At 41.1% G+C, this 23,296-nt stretch overlaps 1 protein-coding gene across 5 annotated transcripts in view; it reads right to left on the bottom strand.

Moving 5' to 3' along the window:
• Positions 1-21,087, bottom strand: part of MTF2 (metal response element binding transcription factor 2) — a 28,284-nt gene extending 7,197 nt beyond the window's left edge. The window contains exons 1-9 of one of the 5 annotated variants that reach the window (XM_075098133.1): positions 20,817-21,087; positions 7,167-7,365; positions 6,936-7,017; positions 5,564-5,659; positions 5,117-5,217; positions 4,626-4,774; positions 3,276-3,371; positions 2,075-2,143; positions 1,081-1,204 (exon numbers count right to left, since the gene is read on the bottom strand). In XM_075098133.1, coding sequence (XP_074954234.1) covers positions 1,081-1,204; positions 2,075-2,143; positions 3,276-3,371; positions 4,626-4,774; positions 5,117-5,217; positions 5,564-5,659; positions 6,936-7,017; positions 7,167-7,365; positions 20,817-20,821 — 921 coding nt within the window. In that variant the 5' untranslated portion in view covers positions 20,822-21,087. Of the gene's footprint in view, positions 1-1,080; positions 1,205-2,074; positions 2,144-3,275; positions 3,372-4,625; positions 4,775-5,116; positions 5,218-5,563; positions 5,660-6,444; positions 6,532-6,553; positions 6,601-6,904; positions 7,018-7,166; positions 7,366-20,816 lie in introns of those variants that run through there. The other 4 variants (XM_075098131.1, XM_075098134.1, XM_075098135.1 and 1 more) reach the window with 4 other exon arrangements.
• Positions 21,088-23,296: the final 2,209 nt, after the last annotated feature.

Raw genomic sequence — 23,296 nt, 5'->3', positions numbered from 1 at the left:
TAATGATACTAATTGTCTGTCTTTAGTAATGCTTGAGTGCGCTTGTCTTCCTAACAAGCTATTGACACTCGGTTTAAACATATGTATTTTAAACTATTTTCCATTATTTATGAAAAGTAGAGATTCATTTAAACCAAGAAAATATATTCCATTCTAAAGTTGCATCTGCTAGTAACATTGGATTACAGATGTACGGATTTACTGAAAAGAAGTATAAAAGTAATCATCTCATCTCTTACAAGAAAATTTCAAACCAGTTATATGCCACCTGTATTAAAAACTTCAAAACCCTGAACAATTTTCATGCATAAAAAAGTACATAGTCTACTAGCAGTATGCCAATTTGAATTTCAACATAGATTTTGCATCCAACCTTACATGCAGAAACAAGGATCTACACTGCTCCTGCTAGTTTAATATGAAGTCCGCCTGCTTGGGGAAATGGATTTCCTTTAATGCTAAGATAATTGTCCAGCAAATCAAATAGCTGGAAAAATAACTCGTCTAGTAGTGAACTAAAACCAAGATGCCTTGACAAGTAGCAGAATCAGACTGGAAAAGGATGAAAACAATCTTTAGACCTGGACACAAACTGACCACCCCCACATTTGGAAAAGGGAGGGAAGAGGAAACATTTGTGTACAATAATTTGTTATGTGTTACACCTTAAGAGACTCTGAAGAGGTCTTCATATGCAATATACATTGCATTCAGTTCTACATTAGATTTTTTTGGTCTGTGCACACGAAAACTATGAGACAATTATAAATTGAAAGAAAAACAAAATACATCTATGCAACAGAATAAACAGTTGAGTATAAATAATTAAAGTTGCTATGGAAATCATAAAATAGTTACATGGACCACTTGAGAAATTTTACAGCTCAGAAAAACATACAACACTTAAAAAGCATTCCTTTCCTGCAAGGAAATTAAAGATTATCTCCCCATTTTTTGGGAGTACCCAGTTTTAAGGTAAAGGATTTAACATCCAGAATAAAACAGTTCATAGGTCACTAACTTTCAGGACATATGAATGCGCTGTGAGGAAAAACAAGAAAGACTATTCCAATTACTTACCTCACCAGGATGCAATCTATCCCAGTTTTCATTAATGTAGGCCATGAGTTCAAGCTCCGAATCAAAGTATTTCTTCTTATGAATAACACTTAGGTTGTAAAGGCATAGATGTGCTATATCTACCCTAGAATTCAGAAATATTTGAATAAAAAAACAGGGGGAAAAAAGTCTCTCTCCTCCAATTGCTTGTCTTTAAATAGTTTAGTAGTAAAGATGTTAGTACAATATATTAAGAGGAACACAAAGCACAACTTAAAACACTCCATTCAGGGAACAACATTATGAAGTCTCCTGTCATTTCTCTTCCTCAAGTGATTCCTTCTGCTTTGAATCTTACTTTCATCTCTCCCTCATCTCATTGTCATGATATACTTTTAAACTGCAATATTGGTCTAAACCATGGGATATTTAAAGAAGTCCGAATTCATACTTGAATGTATCAGTTCTGAAATCATGCAAGTGTTTTGGTGAATTAACAGTTAACAAGGTAATCTCCACCGTATATTTGTTAGCACATATATCCACTAAATCAGATATAATTTCTAATATGGGTTAGTTGAAAGATTTCAAGCTACAACTAACCATTAAGTCTCAACAGGGAAGCTATTGCAAAATGTGTCAAGACACATACTCTAGTACTCACTAGATTTGACTTATCTAATGGCAGAAGCCTAAACCTGCCAAGACGACTGCGTGTCAGGTATCTAAATCTTCACATATACAACAAATAAGTAGTTGCTTCCTACTTTACTGAACAATCCCAGGAATAAATTCCAAGACCACACAACTGGAATATATCTCTGCATTTAAGGATAAACATGGAAGGAAAAGTTGTCCCTGTTCATACAAGCAGTAAGAACAACTCGGGAAACAACCCAAGACAGCAAGTGGTTTTCCTTTTTTGCAAGGAGGATCAAAATACCAAAAAGAAAAGCAGAGCCTGTATTTGACTGACCACCCCCCCTTTTTTTTTTTATTTTAAATTCATACTTACCATCTCAAGGGTAAACGTTTGAGGTATTCTGGTCCAGAACTGCAAACTGAGCAAATGAACGTATAAAACCTAAAAATATATACATATGTATATGTACATGTGTCTGGGTGGTGGGTGTCTGTAAACACACGTACACACACACTTAATGTTTTAGCACCCTAGTTAGGAAAACAAACAAACAAAAAATCAACGTTAAGGAGGCCAGAAACCCAGCCATACGATATTTAAGAGTCACCCTATCCTCCATGTTCCTCTATTATCTTCCACTATCTGTACCGGTACCTACTAGGCCAGACACAAGGTTACTTCCTCAATTTTTTTTCTGGTACCACTGTTTCATACTCCCTCAGAAAGTCCCTCAACCTGTGGCTATATCACTGAAGATCCTCTGCAATGTCCCCACTCCATTCTCTCAAATGCAGAAACCTGTGTACTAGTGTAAGCACACATTTCAAGGACCCACACATTCCTGGGTTCTCAGTACCTTCATATGAACATTCCAGCACAGCCAACAGCTAAAAGAAAGTATAATAGATAATGAATGAGATACTCCTTGATTCCCTTCTCCATTTCTCCCTCTCATCTGCTCCAACTGCTCCAAGTTTCTCTTAAAATGAAAGCGTAGACCAGTGCTCTTTTCCATTTCCTTTTGTCCCAACTCATCACACATGAGCAGAGGATGTACAGAGCTCCCCTCAATCAACTATCCTTCCAGCTTTCTATACTGTTAGTACAGAGAACTACTACTGCACACACACAGAGACACACACTGACAGTCTACCTTGAATCATGGTGCCTCTTGCATACAAGAGATCAGTCACCTATACCATGTAAGCTTCAAAGCCCTTATGTAACTAAAGCAGTTACAGTGGGCCTATAGGAGCTTCCCATCTCCCAGTAGCCAGCACCTGTAGTATAATGGACTTCCACACAGTGAAGTCAGTAACAGTTTGAATTTAACTATCCAATGGTTACCCCTCCACCACCCCCCACCCCATCCCACCCTCCTTCATTAAACTCAGATGAAGAACTGTATTTTCCTGGCACCTGAACATGTGCTTTATTTTATATAGTCTTCTATTAAAAAAAAAAAACAACCTGTTTTTGGAAAACTGTCGTATTACTTAATAAAAGCCCATACATAAGATTCTCTCCACTTTTTAAATAATGACAACCATAAAGTACAGCTTAAATTTCTTACCTGTCACCAAAAAGCATTGGCTTTTGGAGGCACTGCACGCAAGCCTCATGAAACCACTGCTTACATTTGCAGCACTGCAACATCTTTAGATACCAGCTTCACCAACAGAAAGAAAAACAATGTGTTAGAAGAGTTACTGAAAATTTTTCTTCATTACATGTAAATTAACTAGCAAATGATCTTCTGATCCAAACTGATTTTCATAGTTTATAAAACTGTCATCTGTAGGGATATTTCAGCAACACTGGGTTCCATAATGGATCATTACCAGAAAAGAGTGACTAAGAATAATATAATATAGTCTAGTAAAAGGATGAATTAAGTTATTTACTTAAGAAAATAAAAATTTCATTTCCTCTGACAACCACATTTTAGTTCTCAATAATAAGAATTCAGTAACTCTAAGCTCCTTCTCAACCACCATATTAACTTCCTTCTTATTTTCCAAAGCATCGCACAACTGCATTAAGGTTCAAACATTTGTTCCGAGGATTCAACTTATTGAATCCTCAAAATGAACCTCATAGTTTATACTTTTTATTTTCTTTTCCTTTTCCAGCTTCTCCCTTGAGAAAAGGAACCACACAAAATTGAAGGCGATGTTTGTCGCAGTCTGCAAAATTCTCAAACCAGAGCTCTGTCCTATGAGTATAAACTCAAAAGCTTTATTTCTTTGTGGGACTCTCGATCTGCCTGACTTAAGTCTCCAGTGCCATTTTATTTACTCACTCATGCATGCAGACAACAGAATACTTCTCTACCTACTTAAGTAGTCCTCTTCTTGCCTTTCTTGTAAGAAAGAACCAGCAAAGGACTCTAATGCCATATGAGTTTAAAAAAGTCTTTCCCCCACCAATAACTGCAATCCAGAGTACTGTTATAGATGTCATGGTCCAATCAGACAGCTGTCTATTCCAATAAAATTTAATAAACTATTCTCTAGATAAATTTATATTTGTGACTAATGACAGAAATGAGTTAACATCAGAAAAACACTGCCTAGAATTCCAAGAAGATCAAACAACTCCATCCAATCTCAACACATTAACAGTATCAATACGAAAGATGACATCACATTCCATTCTACAACAAGAATTTATGTGATGGTTTCACAAAATTAAAACAAACCAAAAGATCCGATGGGAGAAGGTAAGCCATCGATAATGTATTTCTCATGAGACATTTTAAAAAAATAAAAATATACATAAGTCAAAATTCCAGTTTGCATCAAGTTTAATACCTACACAAAATAGAAACTAACAAGGTCACAAGTAAAAGCCTACAGGATCAGGGCCAAAGTTTGCAGCTGTGTTATGGAGAAGAGTTCTTATGTATTATCTGTTTACTTACTCTCCAGGTCCTCCACAATAGCAGTAACACTGCTGGACGTTGGTTTTATGACCTGCATCCCATTCGAGGTCTGTTGCATTATACGGTAATGTTTGTTTCATGACTTGCAGTGCTTTGGCATTTGGTCCTTTCTTAAGCGCACCACCCCTCTGGGCCAAAACAGATGTTGTTATTTTTGTCAACTAATGTGCTTCTGAAACTTTCAAATCCTTTCATTTGTAAGTTACAAAAATTTGTCTATAATCAAGTAAGAGACTTTCACCTGTATATGTTTTAATACTACAATATTTGATTAAAAACAAATTGCAAGCCAAATGTCATCTATCTCTAAAATCAATATTAATTCCCAATGTATAAAAATTCCATTCAGATCAAAGTTAACAAGAAAGAAATCACTGAAAAAAGTTATTTTATTTTTTTGTTTCAACTTCACAAACAAAAGTCTGCATGCAATATGGGATGTATTAAGTAATGTTTTTCTAGAAACACACCTTTGTTGTTGTTGCAAAAACGCACTGTCGACAGAGCCATTTATCATCTGAATCAATCACGCTGGAATCAATATTTGGTGTGTGACACAGCTGATGATAACCTGTATAAAAACGATCAACCAACATGTTACTAAAATGGCAAAAGGAGCTTACACAGAATTAACTGTGTAACAGAATTAAGCGCCAAAAAAACTGATTAAAAAGATTGCTAACACGTTCAAAATGGTCTTTTCAATGTTCTTACTGGAAAAAATAAACTTTACTTACAGGACAGATGTTAGTCTCTTTAACATGGATTATCATTATTCACTGAACTGTTAATAGCCACTAAGGGCTATAAAATTTAATATCATTTAATCAGTCAGAGCCAGGCAAATATCCTCCTTCATAAAATAAATCAATACATTATCTAAAATGCAGTAAATAGGGGGAAAAAAATCTAGTTACCTTGTCCACATTTATCACATATAACCATTTCATTCGGTGCTTCTGAATACTCTTCCTGACATATTGTACAGACCATTTCCCCACTTTCAGTGGCTCCTGGACAAAGACGAAAGTGGGATTTTTTTTCAGATTACATCTGCAGTTGGAATGGTTACCACGTGTATGGTTGTTTTTGTACTTTCAGTTACAGATACATACATTGTAGAAACATAGTGTTATAAAGCCTAACTTCCTAACAAAAATAAATTCAGACATTTTATACAGACTGTATATGTTACAAATATTTATATCACTTATCATAGGCTGTTGGATATTTATAGGCTATATATTGCCTATTTACTATGTAGTCCATTGTTCCTTAATATCAAAAATAAAAATTAAATAACTCATTGAATAATGTAAATGCAGGTAAGAAAGGTAAGAACAAAATGTTAGCTTGCAAACTGGAAACAAAACTACATCTTGCTCCAATTATACCACACATGAATGTATTTTAATCCAGATTTTTACTAGTTACTTAATCTACATGTTACCATTCATGCACTAAAGTCTGCTATAAATGAATCAAAGATCATGAACTAGTATTATACAGAAGCAGAACAGCAGTACTTTAAAAGGGTCTCAGAAATAAAGCAGTTGATTTTTTTCTATTATGAATATCTGCTAATAGAAGCTTTGTAAAGTGTTTAATTTAAACATCAAGAACCAGTGAGAGCCAGATTTCCATTGCCTTTATATGATGAGGAAATTGTAATTCATTTTCAGAAGAAATTGTCACTGAAGTTGTCATCCATGCTTCATTAACATTAGATTGTCACAATACTAGCTACTCCAAGTATCTAAAAAAAAAAATCAAAGCTAATATACAATAGATGTCTCACTTGATAACTGCACATTTCTTTATATCACATGAATACTCCAAACTCTGTAATGGTTTCTTATGTGAAACAGTTATGGTGTTACTTTTAAATATGAAAACTCCATTCAAACCTAGGATTTTCCAGTCTTTGGTTTCTTTCCACGTCATGTTGTTTCAACTGAAAACAATAGGAGGACATAAACTTGGTGTAAATTAGGGCCTGGGGTTTTCTGTTAAGACAGAGTATGACACTCTATCCCCATCCAAATAAACTCAAATGGGATAATTTTTAGAAGTGTTTTCCCCTCCCTGCACATACTTATGTGGGGAAAAAAAAACCAACAAAAAAGTAACTGCAATGAGTTTTTCATTTGCCTAATTTATGATCCAGGGTCACATTAAACTATAGCACTCTTTAGGATACAAAAATATAATGGAATAATTTATTTTAACAGATATAGCAATCTAAACCAATAAAATACCAAACAATGACTACTTCACCGAAGTTCTTGCCTGTTTGTATGTCCTTCCAGAGAACCCAGGATTTGGAACTGTCTTCAAATATAATGAAGCAGTTCTGTTTCAGTTTGTTTATCTGAAAAACAAAAATACAGTAGAAGCCACTAGTGAAAGGACTAAAACAGATGAATCTATTTAATATTAAAGTAAGTGAGAGAATAATACTGTAACGTTTAACCACCATATGATACCATAAGGCACCAGTGAAGTTAAAAAATTGTTTACCTTTTTGATAGTTCCAAGATAAAACAAGCCATCTGACCATCTAGCTAGGACATCCTGACCCTCTTCAAATTTACACAGTGGCTTTTTGGCTTTCTGTCCATCACGTAATGACAGCTTGGTCAGAGATGCTGAGGTCTTATGGCTTCGACGTAAAGGAGACCGCTTATGGACCAGTGAATTACCCACCGCTGTAGAGTCTCTAAAGAAAGGGAAGCAAGAGAAAAGGTAATCAGAATTAGGTTCAAGTCAGAATCCATATATCTTAAATATTAATATGACTCATGGCTAGAATGTCCTTAGCTAACCCCAGAACTTCAGGTACCTAAAAACCTGGTCATGTTTTTCAGACTCCACTCACCTTTAGATGCAGTGCCTCTGCTAGTATAAGAGTCTACAGAACTTTACATTAGTTGATTCCATAAAGTTTTTTTTGTTATATCAAGTTGTCTCTTTAAATGAGGGTGGGAAGACACAGACTTTCCAGCTCAGAGACTCTTCATAAAGTCACCAGAAGCAAAGAATGCATCAAAAATATTCAATACAGGATTACTTATGCAAAACATTAGTCACTTGAGTCTCTGGCAGTTTTCTAAAATTCGAAGGAAGCTAAAAAGGTCCTAAGCCATTTCTCACTACATCACCTTAATAAGGAGAGTAGTACTTGACAATTAGCATGGTACTCAGCAGTTAATTACTCAGAATAAAACAGAAAAAAACCCAACCAAACAAACAACTACACGCACCCCAAAATCATGGGGGAGGGGGAGGACAAGGAGAAAGAAAACAGGTTGAACACTACTAGAACTCTGCTAACTCAAGATCTGTACTAACCCAGGTACCTCCAGCACCAGATGCTTTGCCACTAAGCACAACTGTAGAGGTTTTCACCACAGGAATTTCTACGTGTTAAATTTCTAACATAAAATAAGTTTTACTCTGTTCAAATCAGAGAGGAAAAGAATAAGTCAGGAAAACCAGATGATCTTGCAACCTTTCCTCACACATGAAACTCAATTTTATATGAATCAAAAATCATTTTCCCCTCATACAACTCCACAATGTATAGCCTATTTATATATAAATATATGTAGGTGTGAATACACTTCTGTGTCAGACTAGTTATCAAAAACTACACTCCAAGTAAAGGAGTAAAATATAGAAAATTATTAAATAGGACCAAATAATGCACAGGAAGAATCCTTATAACTAATAAGCAGAATCCAAGACTATAAAGCAAACTTAACATTCCAAAATCCAGATGTTTTTTCTCTTTACATACTAAATTATGTGTAACTGATGCAAACACAAAGACAGATCAGGGAGTTAAACAGGACAGACTCGACTGAAAGAGCAAAGTTTCACCTCACTCAAGATCACTTGGGTACATTATCAGCACTGGAAACATTTGAATTAATCACAAAGCACCAACAAAACCTGTAAATGAATCAGCATCCTATAGAGCTTGATGAGAATTACTACTCAGATGTTAAGAGAAGTTACTCTGACGGTTCAAAGAGAAGAGAATCCCTTCTCCCTAAAAAAATTACTATTTAAGATCCATATGAAAATAAAATTGGAATTATAATGGCTTAAAACACCAAAATATACAAAAATGCAGATATAAATCACCAAATTTTTTGTACTAAACAGTCTAAACTAAGAAGGTTAGACAAGAAAATTCGACAGCTGTTTTAAGCACATTTATAATCAGTCTAAATCTAACCAATGACATGAGAGTAAGAGCAGCCGTAACAGGCCAGACGAGTGTTCCACCTAGTCCAACAACTCTGGCATTGGCACGTACAACTGGGTCACCAGTTTAAGTCCTGCCTGATCCCAAATGCAAAAATATTCAGGCAGGTGACTATGGAAGACCAGAATAACAGACAAAACTTAGAACAGCACTCCTCTTCTGTAGGTCTCTTACAGGCTATGGATCCAAAGATCTCAAGCAGTAATGTCTTCATTTTTTTTTTCATCCTTCTTGGAATTTTCTTCTGCAAAACTTTTCCTACATGTTTTGTTGAACCTGTAAAGCAGCACTTCTTTTGTCTTGTTCCACAGCTGGCATCTTGTCACTTCATTTGACACTCTTCATCACTGCATCAGAAAACTCAACTGTCATTTTCCATCTTCTCTCTTCATGCCCCAGTAGCAACAGTTATACACACTAAGCCATACTTCCCAGATAAAGAACCCTACCAATTCTGCTGCTTCTTACATGAAAGCTCTTTAAAGTTCCTGCTGCTTTTCCCCAGTTCTACTCTAACCTCTGATAAATGGGACAGAATGCATGTAGCATTCAAACTAAGTTTACAGTAACAGCCCAGGATATTTTTTACTCTTTGCTCCTTTCCAACTGATAACACTTGTAGCCTTCCCTCTGCCCCACTGCCATCAGGGATCGAGTTAAAAATTCCAAATCATTATTAGAAACTGCATGTTCTCATTCTAACTGCCCCCAGACTACTGTTTCTCTGCATATTACTTCTGTTTGCACCAGATTTCATTTGCCACTTCATTAACCAGTCACTCAGTAGCCTGAAGTCCTTCTACATTATTCTGAATAACATCATACCCTTAGACTATTTCACCACTTAAACATACCATCTTTTGTATATCTCTGCAAGACTTTTGACCTTTACTTTGTGCAGTAGCTTAGATTTTTTGCAAGGGCCTCTGAAGCAGGGCCCCAGCCCTTAACACTTGTTGCAACCACAGCCTACTCTCCTTCGTACCTGTACAACCATTTACACACCCAAGTATGAAACAGGCTCAGAAACAAGTGTATCCGAAATCAGCCAGTCAAGAAAAGACAAAAAAAAACTTTTTACCTTCATCAATTCCCCAGACCTTTCTGACTACATACAAGTCCAACTCAGCACAAAGCAAGCAATGTTCAAAGGCTAGGCAAGGCTTGATCAAAACAGCCTAGAAATAGTTGTGAAACTATAACCTGGTCTCAGCCAATAATTACTTTCTTGGAAAGGACTCATCATTACAAAGTATTAAAGTATTTAGATACTTCAAATTACATCTATAAAATTGATTTAGCATATTAAACAGGTCAGTAAGTTGCTGTGCTTAGCTCAAAGCACCTAAAGCAAATTCACTAGTGCACCTTGAAGGAGTTTCACAAGTGTTTCAACAGCACTACTCTATTCTAGAGGTTCCAAGAATTTCTTTCCAGCTTTTTATCTGGTTTGACTTAAGAGACTAGAGAAAACAGCTAAAAGGCAGGAATGTTGGCTCTTCTTTTCCAGTACTTGAAAGAAGGTATGGAAGATCTTGTACAGAATAAGCAAAGAGACACAATCAATTCATTGATTATACATAATCTTGTACAGATTTCCATTTCAAAATCAACAACTATTTTTATGAGTTTTATGTTTTTAAAAAAGTTTTCAAAAGCATATGACATTCTGTTAAGTACAGAATTTGGTCCCATAGCTCCATCTGAATTATACCAAAAATGTTTTGTGCATCACATTTTCTGGCACAAAGCACTTAAATGAGTCTATACATTGACTTACACAACAGCCTAAATTCACAATAGCTACTTCAGACACTGAAAGATCTTGACACACAGTAAAGGTCTGAGCCAATAAAGCAGACACTTCTCCATTGTCCACATTGCTCTCTTTGTGGGAGATGGCACTGCTGAAGTGATGACTAAACAGCTCATGAAGTAGCTCCTGCTGTGGCAGTTTATGGTTTATCCACTACATAGACTGAAAATAGGGTTAGTTATCACAATAGACTGACACTTAGAGCTGGCTTAACAGTTGCTTTCCACATGGATAAGAAGGTCCTCTTCAGGGAAACATTCCCTCAATGTTTTTGATGGAGATTAAGTGGGATGAGCTACTGTTATAACAAGTTGTCTTTAATTAGCAAGCCTAAGTTACTTAAAGTAGGTGTCTCTGAAGCACCTTCCAGAAACACTGCACAAGAAATGATACGAAATTCAGTGCAGACCAACATAAAAACTACATTCCTAAAACGTTAGCAAATCTCGTCTGTCTTGCAACAGATCTCTCCATTGTGGTGGAATACCAAAAAGTCACACCAACCATTAAAATAACATTTCTGTTAGAAGTTAAGTGAAAATGAAAACCGAGGTTAACTTCTTTCTTGCAAATTTTGAAATTAATTTAAAGGTTCCACATTTTCCATACAATTGTTTCCAAGTCTTCCCAAAAGTTAGTTCCACTGCACCTTCCTACCATACCATTTATAGTTAACAACAAAACTAGTAACCTTTAAGTAACAACTTCCCCACCATCTTAAAAACTTCTCTCCAAGGAGTTATGACTGCAAAATATCCAACAGATGTCTTGGTTTTTTCTGAAAAACTTATCAGATATAAAAATCTACTTTATCTCATTTTTTCTGCACAACTAAGCTACCCTGCATGTCATATAGCACGTCCAACCTACCTCGGCTTTACATCCTTTACTCAATACTGAACATATTGGGGCTGTATTCTTACTCAAGCACTTAAAATGCAACACAAGTACGTACTTACATGCCCATACGATCTTTCAGAAGTTGGAGGGGGAAGTTAGTAAAATGCACTTCAAAATAGAAGTGCACTTTCATAATTTCTTGAAAAGTTGATCTTGTGAAGCACTGAAAACGCTCACTGATTTTCACCTCAGGGTCTAGATCATTACCATAGATATTCTCAAGCAAGACAGGCAGAAGACCTTCCATTCATCTACTTAATAAATTAGTTTATAATATGCTGCAGCAGCAGGAGATAGCTGTCATTCTTTGTCAACAAGAATGGCAAACTCCCTCTGGAGGTACACTGCCTAAAGCAGCCTGATTTGTGAACCATGACAATTTACTACATATAGCATTGTTTTTTTCAGAACCAACATTAGATTTCTGTTAGTTTTGACTTTTTTGTATCTCTTTATTAGAGGCTAGAAAATGTCAATGTTCATTTCGTGCCTCTGACTCCTGCATCTCCACAGCAATTCTACAGAAGAAAGAAACTGAAAAGGTAGGGAGAAAGATATGAAGAGGCTGGATGATTAAAGAGACTGAGCACTCTCCCTTTTATTTCCAAGTGTCTTTCTCCTCAGCAGCACCGCCAGGTTAAGGTTGTTCAGACTCCTGTACTCCTTCAGTTGTAGCAACTGCTGTGAAGCAACTCTTGAGAAAAAAGTCCCCTTGACAGACTTTTTTCAGCCATCTTGGTTCACCAATTTGTTCACAGAAGGGTTTGTCAGCACAACAGAACAAATGCAAACAAGCAACTTGGGATACAAACCCCCTCAACTGGCACTGCCAGACTGTATGACTGCACTACAGACAGATTCATTGACAATCCATGCAATTTCGGGAAATTTCTTCCAGAAGGGCTGCCTGATTCACGAACACTGCAACACTAACAGATGATAGCTACCCTGTGAGTACAGATGGTTTTGGGAAGCCAATTTAAAGATACTACATTTTAAACAACTAAGTACCCAGTGCATATGAAGAGAAAATTTTTCCTCCACTGAGATGACTCATAAAAGCAGGACCTACAGATAATTCATTTATTCCCACTAAATACAGATCACACTGAAGGTAAGATGAGTTCAGAGCACCCAGCAGATTTAGCAGAAGGAGCTCAGACTAGAAGTCACACACACACAGAGCATCCTGCTAAGGCAACTCACATAAGCAGAGGAAAATCTAGTGAAAGAACTTATGACAACTAGAGATAGTTGGTTCTTGTTCTGAAAGCCTGACATTACTGCTGATTAATTGCAATTGTTGTGTCTGAAGTGACAGACAAATTACACTTTTATTAAACTTGAAAGAAAACTGAACTATGAAGAAGGGTTGTAAGATACCAGCGGTCTGTTCTGCTCTCCCTGAAACAGGAGAGTTAACATCTCACAGGGAAGGAGGGGAGAGGTCTAGCAAGGACTCTCAGAACACACAAAACTGAGGACAGTTTCACACATGGCTTATCCAGTATGGGAGCCTGCTCCCCTTCCAGCTCTGCAATGACAAGCTGACTGCTCCACAAACTTTCTATTCAATTTTCTTTCCTTTATTATGGATCAATTTTCTAATATTTTAAACAAATTAAAGCACCTCACAGAAAGGTCTGGTGACTAGACAAGCCAGGCAAGCAGTGAACCGCTCACAGCCAGAAGGCAGCAGAAAAGGGAAATCAATCTTTTCCAAGAGCCACAATCTTAGCTAGTTTACCCAACACCGCATAACCAGGCCCAAGCCATGCTTCCAATGTAGTTGCTATGCTGCGACTGGGATCGAGTACCTCTGTTAGCAGCTGGAGAGAAATGCTGGATCCCAGCCACATGTTTCTTCCCATCTGGCATGTTCTCTGCCATTTATGAGACATCATGCCAAACATGATCTGTTCACTGTGTCAACCATACCTCCCTGCCCCCACATAAAAAGATTCTGCTGGGCCAAGGAGACAGACTTACCAGGATACTTCCTCCACCCCAACCCGGGATCAGTCCGATTCAAAAAACAAAAAATTCACCTTCCTTTTCATAACAGCAACTTTACTGTTCCAATTATACATTAACAGAATTAGTAGATTACCAATAATTTCTTCCAAGCAGAGGATCCAGTATAAATCTAGATTATAGACTATACTTCACATAGCCAGATGAACACTGAGTTTCCAAGATGTCACATCACAGAATATCTACAAGGTATACCTTGAGCTCCTTATCTTTAGACTATTTTGTATTCTGGTACAATCAAAAGCCTAAGCCACATCACCAACTGTACAGAAGAAGGATAAAGGGACTCTAGCCTAGGCATCCCTCAGCCTAGAAAAGCAGAAACCAATGATTGGGGGAAAAGAAACACAACACAAAGATTTTGAATTTTTACAGTTGGTTAGGGTAATAGAATAATTGAGGTTAGAAGGGATCTCAGGAGTTCTCCAGTCCTGCTTGGTGTAGCATCAGCCATGAGGCCAGACCAGGTGACTTTATCCAGGCAGCCCTTGAAAGCCTCCAGCGACAGAAGCCACACAACCACTCTGGGGCCCTGTTCCACTGCTGAACTGTCCTCATGGCGGGGGAGGCACTTTTACACAGCCCCCATACCCATCAGAATCTCTCTTATTTCAACGTGTCTGTTACCTCTTGTCATCCTGCTGCACGCTACTGTGAAGAGACCAATTTCACCTTGTTAACCTTCTCCTAGGAGCTGGAAGGCTGCTGTTAGGCCTCCGAGGCCTGTTATCCTCCAGGCCAAAAGAGCCTGGTTCCCTCAGAGTCCTCTCACAGGAGAAGTGCTCCAGCCCCCAACTGTCTTTGTGGCCCTCCAAACTCATCTAGTTTGATGTCTTTCTTGCACTGCCAGAACCAAAACACAGTATTCTGGACTTCATCTAAGGAGTTGATGGGGTGCATAAAAAACTAAAAGAGTGTGGCCAGCAGGTCAAGGGAGGTTATCCTCCCCTTCTACTCTGCCCTAGTGAGGCCACATCTGCAGTACCGCATCCAATTAAGGGCTCCCCAGTTTAAGAAGGACAGGGAACTGCTTGAGCAAGTCCAGCAGAGAGCCACAAAGATGATCAGGGGACTGGATCATCTCTTTTATGATGAAAGGCTGGGATACCTAGGCTGGTTCAGCCTAGAGAAGACAAGACTGAAGGGGGATCTCATTAGTGCTTATAAATATCTGAAGGGTGGGTGTCAGGATGATGGGGCCGGACTCTTTTCAGCAGTGCCCAACGACAGGCCAAGGGGGGATGGGCACAAGTTGGAACACGGGAAGTTCCACCTGAACATGAGGACAAACCCCTTCCCTGTGCGGGTGCCAGAGCAGGGGCACAGGCTGCCCAGAGAGGCTGTGGGGTCCCTTCCCTGGAGACATTCACACCCCGCCTGGATACGGTCCTGTGCCCCCGCTCTAGCTGTGCCTGCTCAAGCAGGGGTTGGACGGGGTGATCTCCTGAGGGCCTGTGGAATAATTGCTGGAGGTGACTTAGAAATTAAACTTATGTTTTTAGAAAAGGTACAGAATTGAAGAAGCTGTCAGGGTGACATGCAGCTGCTATGTGAGGAATCCATTCCATGGAAGTTCCCTAGTAACCATAGATGTCAGCAGTGCCAGGAGAACTTGGCATACTGACTCTAAGAAGAGTTGTCCGGAGGGTGGAACGGTGTGGAGGCATCGTGACCAGGCTCTGGTGATAAATGGGAACTCGAGGTACCATGGAGCTGGTACGCTGCACATTTGCTACTCTGGGCCAACAGTCCGTCGTACTTTTCACAAAATGCTGTCCTTTTGGTGAACTTTGCTCATTACAATATCATTATAATACCAAAACACACCTCCATCCCAAAAGTTACCCGCCTCTAAGGTGTGACCACCCTTCACTGAGCATGCGCTTTGAATTTCTTCTAGTCTATGCTTTTAAAAGAGTACAGCGAGGAAATTCTATACCAATCATAATAAAGGTATGTATGACTAGAGTCACTCAAGCTCCACCTAAAAGGTAAAAAAATAGTATAAAATGTGTGAAGAGAAAGAGGGTGTTGGGGAAGATACCGTCGCGTACCACTCTGACTTCTGGGACCAGCTGATGGGCTGAGCCTCCTTCTCCCCCACTGGGACACATTTGGGTAAGATCAAAACATCTGGGTATACCATCTGTTTTCCCTGGGAAAACTTAGGAACCTCTCTATAGCTTCCCTTTAAATCTCCAGTGCTTCATATTTGCTTAATGCATTTGTAACCTAGGAGTGTTACTCATCATCTTAGTATTTGTGTGTCTTGTAACCAGCAATCTTATCACCGGTAATCCAAAGAACCTGTGTATCTGTTGCTTTAATAAATTGTACTATTCATTAATCTAGCTGTGATCGTTCTCATTGAACGCTACTGGCCGTGGCATCTGGCAAATTAGTTACTAACAACAAATACTCTGATGAGTGGTTACTTCTACAACCCTCAGAAAATAAACCGTTGACCAAGTCTGAGACTAAGACTGGACTTAGCCCCACCTAGACTCCTCTTGGAGAAGGAGTTTAGAAAGCAAGGGGGTCCTGTCTGAACCTCATGACTCGATGATAGGGTCTCCCCCTAGCCACTCCTCAGATTCTTACCATTAATGCAACAGGCTTCCAAACATTACCTTCTGTGATTCTGTGTAGAATAATCAATTCCCCTCATTCTTCTGACTAAACTTCTTTCTAATATGTTACAGATTCATAGATCTAACTGCTAATCACCTGAATGGACTGCAGGGACTCAGTTCTTATTACAACTTTTTTTCTTAACAAGCAAAACTTATTACTTTTGTCATGTATTGTGAAGGATACTTTTGAACTCATGGAGCTACTTTTAAAAAATGCACTAAAAGATGTTCTATGATTACTAGAGTTCTTTGAAGTGTCTAACCTGACAGAAGAATTCAGAGCAAAAAATCATAGCTGAAATATAAGGCTCTTTCAAAGGACTAAAAAAACTGAAACGCCAACCGTACTGGGAGAGTAATGTATTGCATGAAAGTCACATACAGTCATAATGGGTGGTATTATGGTTGACTGGGTAGAGCTGAGAAGTAAACAAGTTACAATTTCTCATCTTGCTGATAAGAAGCAGCTTATGTAGAGTGGTTGCCCTGAAATCCTTGATAGGACAAAGTCTTTCTTCCTTAAATGATATTTTAACTTCTGTCCATGAGGGGTTTTTGTTAAGCATTGCTTGCTTGAGTGGCCTGTGAATTGGTTTGCTGCACATGTTTAAACGAACATGGGAACTTGACTCATGCAGGCCCATGGGACCAGAGAGGCTGCTTTCAAGGGCACCAAGATAACTGGATGAACTGTTCTTGTGGGGTTTTCCTTTACCATCGGAGGTTGTGGAGAACAGGTGATGATTAGAGAATGGCGAACGTTAACATGTTCTGAATCTTCAGAATGGGCTTAAAGTTCAACCCAGGGAATGACAGGCTGGTTAGCCTCACTTTGGTCTCTAGGAAAGTCATAGAGTAAGTCTTCCTTGAAGACACTTCTGGACACATGGAAAGTAACAGTCAGCATATATTTACCAAGAATAAATCATGGCCTGACTAACCTGATCACCTTCCCTGATAAAAATGATAGGATTTGTGGATGAGGGGAGAGGAGTGGATGTCACTTACCTCAGCTTCAGCAAGGCTGAAGGAAGCGGCTGACAGAAATTCAGAGAGAAAATCAGAGTCCTCCACCTGAACGAAGAACCCCAGGCCAAGGTGGCTGGGGGCTAACATACAGAAAGCAGAACAAGCCAGCAGTGTGTCCTGTGAGCCAAGGCAGACAGTATCCTGGACTATATCAACAGGAACAGAACCAGAAGATTGCAGGGAAGTGATTATTTCCTCCTACACAGCTAATGAGTTTGGTGGAGGGCCACAAAGACAGTTGGGGGCTAGAGCACTTCTCCTGTGAGAGGACTCTGAGGGAACCAGGCTCTTTTGGCCTGGAGGATAACAGGCCTCAGAGGCCTAACAGCAGCCTTCCAGCTCCTAGGAGAAGGTTAACAAGGTGAAATTGGTCTCTTCACAGTAGCGTGCAGCAGGATGACAAGAGGTAACAGACACGTTGAAATAAGAGAGATTCTGATGGGTATGGGGGCTGTGTAAAAGTGCCTCCCCCGCCATGAGGACAGTTCAGCAGTGGAACAGGGCCCCAGAGTGGTTGTGTGGCTTCTGTCGCTGGAGGCTTTCAAGGGCTGCCTGGATAAAGTCACCTGGTCTGGCCTCATGGCTGATGCTACACCAAGCAGGACTGGAGAACTCCTGAGATCCCTTCTAACCTGAGTCATCTTCTGAGTCTGTGACGTATGACTGTCCTTAGTAAGATTGATTCATACTATTAAAAAGAGGTAGCCATCAGTATACGAGCATCCTCATGTCCATAATACTACAGTCAGTTGTAATTTTTGTTTTACTTGCTCACACTCTCCCTCAAGAAATAAGGTTTTAATTCTTTTTGATACACAGAGTAAAAGTATCAGTCTTTAGAAGTTCATTACAGAATAATATTATTTCCCTACATACTTACTATGCAGGGAAATGGGGTAGGGCAGTCCTGTACTGTAAGAGCCATTTGTTTGGGATTGACCATGCCTTTGTACACAAAGAGAAGAGACAGAAGGTAGTATCAGGGAGAAAACAACGGTATCAGGTTGCAAAACACCTTTTCAGACCAGATCTTCCCTTAACTGTATACTTAGCACCTCCCTGAATACAGCAACAGCCTTTTGGGTTTCTACAGCATCCAAATACAGGATGCCCAGCAACATACCTAAGGGAGTATAGTATGAGCAGGCACCCAAGCAGTGAAAGAGGCAACAGACAACATGCTGACTTGCACTGGGAGGAATGGGGGGAAGAAAAAGGATTTCAGAGGTAATCAAAACCCCATGAAGATAAGTTTCCTTCTTTAAGGCTAGTCTACAAGAACAGCAACCTTCATAAGCACTCCACAGAAAGAAATTAAAAATAAATCAATCTAAAACATGAACAAAGTATTATTATCCTCCAAGATAGTTAGTGAATGAAATATGCCCAGACTCATCAGGAATGCTCATTATTAGCTCTCTTCCTCTTAAAGAAAATTAAGCCTCTTGATTTCGCTCCTCCATAGAGATTCTACCTTCTAGGAAAAGACAGACCATCAGCTTCAAATCTAGGTTGTTCAAAGTATAAATTCAACTAGTTTCAGTGCTTTCAGTAACAGGTATCACCCTGCCCAAAGACCCTCCAGCAATACCTGTGGTTTTATAATTCTTCTCCTGGCGTGTCTTACTCAAAGACATACTTCCCCTCCATTTCCTGCAAGGAAGGCCTGTAAAGAAGGTGAAACCAACTCTGCAGCAAGCGCAGAGGTCAATCACAAAAAAGTGCTGTCAATTCACGAACTACAAGAAGATTCGTATTGGCTTCTAGTCACACGTGTTTCTTCCCTCCACAACTATCATGAGGGTCACAAAATACACTTTAAAGCAAATTTTAGGCACCTCTAGTATTAAATTAATTCACGTCTGTCTCCAGGGAATACAGAAGCCCCCTCTCTACTAGGAAGCAGGCTGAAACTTATTTGTTACAGCTGCTCTTCACATATGCTTTCCCTCATCTCCTAATGCAGGGAAGGACAAACATAACTGCATCCAAGGCCAGCCTTAATACTAACTACCAGTGCATGTGTCTTTCACCTATTTAAAACAAACAAAAAAATATGTATACCTCAACAACTAGTAACTAGCCACATTAAGCCAACTTCTGAGAAGCAAACCTATATCTGATTTAAAATTCCCTCACAGAGGGGACAAGTTGAAAAGCCACACATCTATATTTGACAAAGTAAGGGTTAACTGTAGAAAACATTACTACATTATACTCACAGTACAGAGCCACATTTCACCAGCTTGTAGCTCCTTGCAAAGATCCTTTGCGCTTTCACTACTTTATTATGCGCCTTCTACCATATCTTCCATCTTTGTTTTTCCTAATCCTCCATCCACTAAAAAGCTATGACCCTATTAGCCTGTATTATAGTACTATAAGAACTAAGATTTTTTTCCTTCTTCTTTTAACCTCAAATGAATTGTAATTTGAGCTCTCAAAAAAGGGAGAAACATTAACTTGTTAACTTTTACCAAGCCGATTACAGACAAAAAAAAACCACCCCAGCAACTCAAAAAAAACAGGGAAACTGTTTTCTTATTATCTCATCCTTTTGACACTTCAGGTTATACCTAAAGTGTTTTCGTTATACCTAAAGCATTCATCACTTTCCCTTACACTGAGCCAGGGGAAAATCAGGCTATCATCCATTATTACATCTGGCCTTTTAAAGTCAGGAGCAGGGCCTAACTATCAGAAATTCAAGAAACAAGCATAATGCTACACTGATTTCCTGGCAGGCCCTTTCATTTAATTATGCGGGCCCTCTCCTTTAAATGGCACCCAGATACTTCACGGGTGGACGATAGCCCCGAGTATTTCAACACTAACACGGGTGTCCGCAGCATCCGACACAGTACCATATTGTTCTCGGTGACTAACAAAAGTACCAGCCCATTCTCTACAGAATTCGAATACCGAAGAAAAGAAAATGCGTTACCGCACATCCTCTCAGCCAGCAACAGTTACCACATTTTAGTGGACTAAAAACGCAAGCTTCTGAGCACGCTCAGATTGCCGAGCTTGACAGAGACTAAGAGGTGAAGCATTGCAAGCACACACACAAAAAGAAGCCAAAAACAAAGTTAACCAGCGACCACCACCACCTCTTTTGTGCCGCTCTCTCCGCACCCGAGCGAACGCGACCGACTCGGACGATACCCTTAAAGGAGGGGATAAAGCCCCGCGGCCCCGGGGATGCTCTGCCTCCCTTCCCTTTGTTTTGGTCACCGAGGAGCCCCGCTGACCCCCGCCAGCGGCCGCCGCGCCGGGAGCCTCCTCCCCTTCCCCAAAGCCCCCGCTCCCCGCCCCGCAACGGGGCCCCTCGCACCCCCTCCCCGAAACTGGCGGGGCCGCCGCGAGGGGGGGGGACGACACACGGACACAGGGACGATACGACACCGGCGGCCCGAGCTGCGGGGCGCGCCCGCACCCACACCCCGCCCCCCCACACACACACACTCCCCGCCCCCCCCCCTCACCTCATTCGGTCTCTCCAGTGGTACCAACCGCCTCATACAGGGAAATCGGCGAGCTGAGAAGCCTTCCCCCCGGCGCCCCGGTGCGGCCGGGCCCTCGGTGCGCAGCGGGACCCCCCCGGGCGCGGACCCCGCGGCGCAGGGGAGGAAAGGCGGCGGGGGAGGGGTCAGACCCGCTTCACAGACAGCCCGGCTCCACCGTAGCCCCTCGCCATTTTTGTTTCCCGCGGAGGAGAAGCTGGTGCATTCTGGGAGCACAAAGGGCCTCGGTCCCGCCCCGGCGGGCCCCGCCTGCGCCGACAGGCAGCTCCTGGGCCGGGGGCGGGGAGGAGGAGCGCCGCGGCGGAAGGACACAGGTGAAGCCGAACCTTTGCCGCTGGTGAACAAAGAGGGACTACTTTAGGCGTGCTTGCCGAAGGAGAGATCCGTGCCCGCCGGCCGGGACTCGTTGCGGCAGTGCCGCGGGCTGCGGTGCTGTTCCCTGCCGGCCGCCGCGGTCTATTGTTTCCCCGCCGCACCTGAGGGGAGGCGGCCCGGGGCCGGCCCCGCCGTGCCCACCGCCCGGCGGCCCTGGGGGGGTGTCTCCCGTTTAGGGCTGGGGACCCCGGCGGGGGTCCCCGCGGCCGTGGGGGGTACGGCGCCGGCATCTAGAATGATCCAGGGAGGGCAGAGAGGAGCTCGGCCCCGCGGCCGGTGAGGCCGGGCTCGGGTACCGGAGGCTGCGGCGGCCGGTTCGTGGTACCGAGGGTAGCGGGCCGAGCGGAGCGCCCCTCCGCAGCGACAGCCGGCGGGATGCTGCCATTTTAGGAGACAAGCTAAACCTTCGTTCCTGTTTTTAGCACTGGCTGTATTAGCGAAGCAAAACAGCTTGTCCCGTTCTGTCATTGAGAACAGCTTGCTTTTGTGGGTAGTTTCTTAAGACTAGCGCTGGACCAGTGTCCGTAAGTCCCCATGATTAAGCACAGCAGTTGCCCAACACGGCGGTGCCATACGTTGCAAAGCTTGCTCTGGCCCCGTAAGGGCAGTTACTCGGCGCTGCTCAGGCCTCTGTGCAATACTGAAAGGCAAATATGGACGGGAGCAGATCTCACCAACTGCTGTAACGGACTCTCGGGGAACGGCTGGATTCGGTGGGCTGGAGGGTAAATTTACGGTTCCCCATTCTGTCCTGCTCACGAGTTCTCGAAGCCGCCTTTCCTGCCAGGATACGCCACTGAGGATAAAACACCAGATCAGTCTGCCATCCCAGGGAGGAGCACAGGGAACCTGGGCAGGGCACCGGAGCACAGCTTAGCCTGGCCAGCTCCTAGTTACATCAGAACAAAGCAGTATTTATGATCGAAATCTCTTGTTCACAGTTGTTTTAAACACAAGTTTTAGGGGATGGTTCTCCCGTGGATGTACTGACTAGACGCTGTTCAGTAATCGTGATGGTCTGCTGCTAAAAACAGACTTGCACAACACAAAGGCCCCTGGCTTCTCTTGACAGATTTTCACGTACTGCGAACAGCAACCCAGTACTGCTAGTGTGAAAGGCAAAGGGTCACCAGTGGGAGAAAAAAAATTGCTGTTGGTCTGAGATATACCTGCATACAAGTTTTTATTTTTAAATCACAACAGTGGTGTGAGAACCAGTGTTTAGCTAAGTTCAAAAGCAAGCTTTCCAGCCAGCCACAGAATAAACATGATTAAACATCAATAAATGTCTCCCTCACAACTTACTTTTTTTAGCGTCTTACATGGAAGGTCTTAACCAGCCTTGTCATGTTGTATCTTTGAAATTACTTTAATCAAAACTTCTCAAAGTAGAATCACTTCCCTGTAATATAAATCATTTCAGCACCAGCACCACCACCAAAAAACCCCCACAAACCCAACACAAAAGCTCCTGACCAACAAGATGCCTGCTAGCTCTACCCTCCTTGTCCTTAGAATATTGCTCCCAAAAGCAGTTTGCATAACCCTGCCGCTGGGTTGCAGAGCTGCCATGGCCCCATCCTATCCATGAAGCACCACTTGTCACAAAGCTGGGAGTTGCTGCGGGAATAGCATTATCTGAGGGCAGCACGGGAAGGAACTGGGAATCCCTACATTATATAAGGATAATAAGGGTTTGATAAACCTTTTAGGGATCGCAGTAGTTAGGCCAGAATGTACCTCCTAAAGTTTGTTACCATTAGCTTTATTACTACAAACAGCAGACCGTATCAATATTTTCCCACAACCTGGATTCCACACAGTCTCTTTCTCCTGTAGTATCTGAGAAGTGTAATATAAGCCTGTAGCCAAACACCAAATAAAACCATTTTCAACTCTATCTCCTTTAAGGCCAGATACTATTGATAGCTTGAAAAATTCTAAGCTGTACATTTCCCACATACACACCTTGCCCCCATTACCACCTTAATTTAGTAACTCATACTATAATATCCTTTTTTAATCAATTTAGCAGGTCACTGGATCTCCATCTGACAGAAAACCCC

This window comes from Phalacrocorax aristotelis, chromosome 6 (genome assembly GCF_949628215.1).
Source record: "Phalacrocorax aristotelis chromosome 6, bGulAri2.1, whole genome shotgun sequence".
In the NCBI taxonomy this organism is placed as follows: domain Eukaryota; kingdom Metazoa; phylum Chordata; class Aves; order Suliformes; family Phalacrocoracidae; genus Phalacrocorax; species Phalacrocorax aristotelis.
This window is presented reverse-complemented; position numbering and strand designations above follow the sequence as displayed.